Source organism: Monopterus albus, unplaced genomic scaffold, assembly GCF_001952655.1.
Source record: "Monopterus albus unplaced genomic scaffold, M_albus_1.0 scaffold328.1, whole genome shotgun sequence".
Lineage (NCBI taxonomy): Eukaryota > Metazoa > Chordata > Actinopteri > Synbranchiformes > Synbranchidae > Monopterus > Monopterus albus.
Genome location: NW_018128208.1, coordinates 20,931 through 27,300, shown reverse-complemented (window position 1 = coordinate 27,300; position 6,370 = coordinate 20,931). Strand labels below are relative to the sequence as shown.

At 41.0% G+C, this 6,370-nt stretch overlaps 1 protein-coding gene across 1 annotated transcript; it reads right to left on the bottom strand.

Annotated features, from left to right (window-relative positions):
* Positions 1-2,112: 2,112 nt before the first annotated feature.
* Positions 2,113-4,457, bottom strand: gemin7 (gem (nuclear organelle) associated protein 7). The gene is made up of 2 exons (XM_020624506.1): positions 4,274-4,457; positions 2,113-3,125 (listed from the first exon to the last, which is right to left on the bottom strand). Exon 2 carries the CDS (start codon positions 3,102-3,104, stop codon positions 2,718-2,720), a length of 387 nt encoding a protein of 128 aa, XP_020480162.1. The 5' UTR covers positions 3,105-3,125; positions 4,274-4,457; the 3' UTR covers positions 2,113-2,717.
* Between the last annotated feature and the right edge of the window lie 1,913 nt (positions 4,458-6,370).

Below are 6,370 nucleotides of genomic sequence, written 5' to 3'. Positions count from 1 at the left end.
GGGCAAGGCCTTTTATACTGAAAGTGATCCTTCTAATTGTTTATCCCCACACTTTAAGCTTTCACACTCAGATACTGAAGGTGTTATAGAGAAGTGTCACCAAACCACCTACAGCAGGTTATTCCTGGCAAATGTACTACTACCATCAGATAAGTGCAAAAAAATTACAATTGCCCAAGAAAGTAAATTAAGTAACGTAAAATGGAAATGCATATTGTGCTGTATGTGTTCCTGCAGACGCTATGGACAGTCGAGAAATTGAAAGCTGAGGGAGATGAGGGCTGTTGGTCATAGAACAGCATGTCTGTGTATATGAAATTAACATTGGTTGTCCTTGAGGGCTTCCTGATTGAATCACACTGGCCCGATGACGTCATGCAAGTTTTAAAGTCGTATTTCGGATTTGAGAGGCCGAGAGAGGAGGAGTAGAGAGAGTGAGGGGAGGATGAGTCACTGCCTCACTGATGATTGTCTCCACTGAGTGGTCAGATAATTCAGGTACAAAAAGAGACAGCCACGGTACGACTGTCTAATGGCACTCAAACAAAATGACTTATTGGGAACTTGCAAAATACACCTTTTAAGAAGATTAAATAGTATTGATGCTCCCTCCTCCTCCTCCTCTTCCCCATGAGGCTGGCGCTAAACAATGATGAATCTCACCCTTCTGTATTTATGATGAAAGATTTCATAACTAACGTCTGTGCTGCCATCAGATGTGGATTCAGTGTTGGCTGTGTTAGATTACTGGTATATTCAGGAAAATTGATCTGATATACATTTAATCCATCAAAGCCCTCAATATGTATGAGCACCTATTACTTTGATTCAGGGTAATATCGCACTCTATACATTCACTGGATTTGTGAATTTATCAAATATTACATAAGTGACCCCCTCCTGTCTGAAAACCTGTGCTGACCAGCTGGCTCCCATCTTCACACAGATCTTCAGCACATCTCTGGGTGTGTGAAGTCCCCTCCTGCTTCAAATGCTCCACCACCATCCCAGTTCCCAAGAAACCATCCATCAGTGGACTGAATGACTACAGTTCTTTGAGAACCTGGTGTTGGCCCATCTGAGTAACATCACTGACCCCCTGCAGTTCGACTACCGGGCAAACAGGTCAGTAGATGTTGCAGTCAACATGGCACTGCATTACATCCTGCAACACCTCGACTCCCCAGGGACCTATGCACGGGTCCTCTTTGTGGACTTCAGCTCGGCGTTCAACACCATCATCTCAGACATCTTCCACTCCAAAATGACCCAGCTCACTGCGCCTGCCCCCACCTGTCAGTGGATCACCAGCTTTCTGACAGACAGGAAGTAGAAGGTGCGCATGGGGAAAACCACATCCAGCAGCCGGACAATAAGCACAGGTGCCCCCTAGGGATGTGTGCTCTCTGCTGTTTTCACTCTATACAAACGACTGCACCTCAGAGGACCCCTCTGTTAAACTCCTAAAGTTTGCTGATGATACAACGGTCACTGGTCTCATCTGAAAAGGTGATAAGTCGGCCTACAGCCTACAGGAGGTTGAACAACTGGCCCTGTGGTGTGGTCGCAACAGCCTGGAGCTGAATATGCTAAAAACAACAAAAATGACAGTGACAGAGGTATCATCGAGTCTGTTTTCTGCTCTTCCATCACTGTCTGATTTGGCTAAGCAACCGAAGCCATATGTAACAGCCTGCCCTCCACGGAGGACCTGTACACCTCATGGGTCAAAAGGAGGGCAGAGAGGATTTCTGAAGACCTCTCATACCATGGACACACATTGTTTGAATTGGATGCTGCTTCAGGTCACTGTACACCAAAACAACCAGACACAGGGACAGTTTCTTCCCCCGGGCCGTCTTTCTGATTAACAGTTAATCCATGTTTATATGTATAACAAGATACAGCAAACACCACAATGCAATAACCTATAGATGTAATCATTGTACACTTTCTAACTTTTAACTTCATTGATTTATTATTTATATTATTACTTGGACAGTAAACTAATTATACAGCTAGAGCTTCATTAACATTTACTGTTTAATGAAACAGTACACTGGCGATACTGTTGACACAGAGATAAAACTCCTGTGACAGTTACAGACAAAGCCTCATGACGTACAGCAGACACTGGAGACACACTGACCAACTGTGGTGCAAGGCTAACTATCATGTGAAACTTTAACAGCCTGACTTCCTGGCTTTAAAGGCTGCATTACTTCTACAACTTCCTGAACTTATTAGACTAGTAGCCTTCATTTGACTATGGACAGCTGCTTCCCAGATGTTACTGTAAGTAAACATTTTCTGAAAGGATTAGTAGTCATCAGGAAAATATTACACACTTTGTCAATATTTTGATTAACCCTGTGGCAGAAATCTGACATCACTCAAACCCGGGGAAACCTGAACATGATGTAACATGAGGGTTTTGTGTTACACTTGAAACACAGGTACGGGACGCCCTCTTGTGCTGGAAAACGGGCACTGCTGATTAGTGCTGGATTTTTGAATGCTCGGTCACACATGCCAGGTAATCTAATGAGCAATCCAGACAGGAATGAAAGCAGCAAAGCACAACCACATAATATAATCCATTTTATTAACTATCTCACAGAGGGTGCCAATACAGCCCACTCGGAACAACAAATAAGGCTCCCAAGCACCTTGTATCCAAATGTCATTTTGTTTAAACAGAAAAAAATTTGAAGTTTTCATATGTCAAAAGTGAATGAAATCACATCCTGAGACCTGATCAGTGCCTCTTTTTGCACGCCGATAGGAGTGTGCAAGTCTGACACCTGAAAGTTCAGTACGTCAATGTCAGACGCCCCAAATGTGGCCTCCACCTTCACCCTCTCATGCATGTGAAACCGAACGTTCTTGTTGGTCATGGAGAGGACACATCGGAGGAAACGCTCTCTTAGCACAGACCGTGCATGCTGCTCTTTCTGCAGCTGCTCAGCATCTGCATCTGACACGGCTGAAGTGGGAATGGAGGGGCGACAAAGCGCAATGAAGCGGGGTGATTTGGGGTCAAATCCGCGGCTGTTGGGGTCTGGTCCTTTTGGCATGCGCAGCACAGACACTGGTGTGACCATGTTGAATCTTTCTACCAATACCTGTGCAAGAAAAACAAAAACGATTAACACTAGCTGGGTCATATCCTACTGCAAAGAAATAGCACCTTCTCAAATATGAATTTAGGATATATTCACACAGGTATATAACAATCTCAAGAGGAAAAACGTGTTCACACACAGAGTTGACTAAGTACAAGTACTATGTTTTGATATAACATCTTACAAAGTATGACACTGCTTACTATAATATTTTTATCTACTTGGTGCATCACTATATTCAGATCATTGTTTCAGAAAATTAAGTATTTCATTGCACCCCAGTTACTAAAATGTTCTCTGTATCTCTGAGCTTCATACTGTAAACAAAGGTGTACATATATAAACATTTAACAATAACTAGATCACTTATAAATCAATAATGCAAAGGGGATACCGTTTCTAGCTTCACAAATGTTAGGTTTAGCAGTTTTACATAAATGAAAATCAAACATCTTTGTGTTTTGCACCGACAGAACAATGAATGAACATGCGTTTAGTTTAGCGCAATTTTAGGACTTCATTAAATTATTAGTCTGAAATACAGATGACAGGTTAGTCAATGTAAGTACAATGCAACCCTATAAAACATAGGCCAGTTTCACCTCATCGTTTAAAAACATTACTGATATAAACAAACATTGATCATCAAAAATTGACAGCTAAGACCTTTGTAATGAACTCGTCAATTATAAGTCCTTGGTGTTGTGTTTGGATTTCTTAGAAGCCTTTTATGGCTGCATTTTCTGCCTATAATGGAAGTTTCATACAGGGTATAACCTCGTTTTCTACAGTAACATTTATTTTGGTGGGAACAGCGAATATTTGTCTGGCATAAAAATCTGCCTAACTTTAAATGCACCAGGTCAAGTCGTCACACTTATGTTTAATGTTTGTTCACTTTAACGTACTAAAAATGAGCATTTTGGCAGGGGTGCCGCTAGCAGTTTTAGGCCCTCTGAAAAGATTTGAAGTTGGGCCCTCTACCTCACCCAAAGCTAGTCTCTGTGGGCCCCCAAAGTTCGTGGGCCCTTAGAATCGTCCTAACTTACCCCCCCTAACGGCGCCCGTGCATTTTGGTGAAAGAGCGTTCCCCTATCATTGATAAGTGCTGGTTTCATTTAAACTCGACGCGACCACAAAATACTTGCCTTTCCTCGCGGATAATGCAGTACGAGAGTCTAATCAAAGATTCACGGATGCTTTACAAAACCTCCAAAGGTTTCATTGTGTTCATATCAACTCCCTCCGCCAGCTAGCATTAGCAACAACACGCAAGTGAGAGAGTCCTCCAGCAGCGGTGACTTCTTGTTCTTGTTCTTGTTCTTCTTCTTCTTCTTCGTCTGCTTCTGCTTCTGCTTCTGCTTGTTCTTGTTCTTGTTCTTGTTGTTGTTCTTGTTGTTGTTGTTCTGCTACTTGTTCTTGTTGTTCTGCTTCTTCTTCTTCTTCTTCTTCTTCTTGTTGTTGTTGTTCTTCTTCTGCTTCTGCTTGTTCTTGTTCTTGTTCTTCTTCTTGTTCTTGTTCTTGTTCTTCTTCTTGTTGTTCTTCTTCTTCTTCTTCGTTCTTTTGCCGCCCTCTTCTTCTTCTTCTTCTTCCTATGATGTTTATTGGCGTTTTGCAAGCCAACTTATAGTGCATTACTGCCACCTGCTGGGCTGCTATGCCTGCGTCGTCTTCTTGGTCGTTGGATTTGTTGAAGAATGGCCGAACCAGATGAGGCGCATTATTACCACCACTTAGTGGATGGATGGGTGGATAGATAACACCAGGTGAGACTGAAGACAAAGTCTATTTTTTATACTGCATACTTGGCTCTTTAAAAAGTGTATTATTTCTGTGAAAGGCAAATCATATGCACCATTTGAACTGACAATACAAGTCTAATACAAATATTGAACAGTACAAAGACTGAGCAAGTTCAAAATTAACTAACATTATCCCAGTAGAACAGGAAAGCCAAACAAACAGGGAAGCCAAACGACACAAAAAACAAACAAACAAACAAAAACTATTCAACACATTCATTTACATTTTCTGGGGTTGTGGAAAGAAGATTAATTAACATTTGATATAATTCCTGTGACAGTTTAGTGTTTATATACGTCAATAAATCACACAGAATAGAAAGCTCTTTCATAAAAACTGAGAGATGCAGGGTCAAATTCCTAAATTTGCATTTATGTATATAATATTTTGCCATAATTATCAAATTGTTTAACATAAAATCCATTCTTGAGTCCTTTAAAATTATACCAAATTGAATATTTTCATAGTTTAATTGAGATAGAGACGGATTATCCTTTAAACACCACTGACAAAATGCTTTCCAAAATGAAGAAGACACACTACAGCTGAAGAAAAGATGTTCCTGTGATTCCATGTCATTTTCACAAAATGTACATACATTTGTGTCAAGCCCAAATTTAAGGTACAACAATTCTTTACATGGATAGATTTCATTCATTGTTTTAAAATGCACCTCTTTAGCTTTAGGTGAAATTGGGAACTTCAAGAAATTACATCTTATTTTCTTTGCATCAGAGGAAGCATTCAGATATCTTTCTAGCAAATACCTTCTTTTCAGAGATGAAGGAAAACATACTTTAGTAAGTGTGGATCTTAAAAATAGGTTTTTACTGCTTTTGTCAGATAGAAACGTACAGTCTTGTACTAATAAAGGGTGTAAGCGAGGTATCATCCTTTGATAATATAGTGAACCTTTAATATTTATGAGAATAGCTCGTGGTACAGCTTTTATCTCCTTATTATATTTATCCTGAGTACAGTTTAAATTATACTTGTTGTTGAATGCTATTAGGTCTAGAGTATTGCCTCTGTCGTCTATTAGATGTCGAATTGACCAAATTCCTTGGTCCGCCCACTCCTTCCAGTAAAAGGAATTGTCAGGTTTGCCCGGTTGCACCTCCTTTCTCACTCCCCTCACTCTGTTTTCTCTCCCTTACCCTGATTACGCTATCCTCTACACCTGCTTGTCACCAGCTGCACCTGATTAGTTTCTCCCTATTTAGTCCCTGCTCTTCGTTCACTCCCTTGCCAGTTCTTTCTAGCTTTTCTCAGGCCCGTTTGTTCCCCGTCGTTCTTTTGAATCTGTATTTAGTGTTTTGTGTCTCTTCTCTCCAGCTGCTTAGATTACATTCCCTTTTTTGCATCAGCCGCTCCTTCGGACCACGGACCTCCTCCACTCTGCTCTTCACCACCCCGCAGGTCGATGCACAGTCTACCACTCA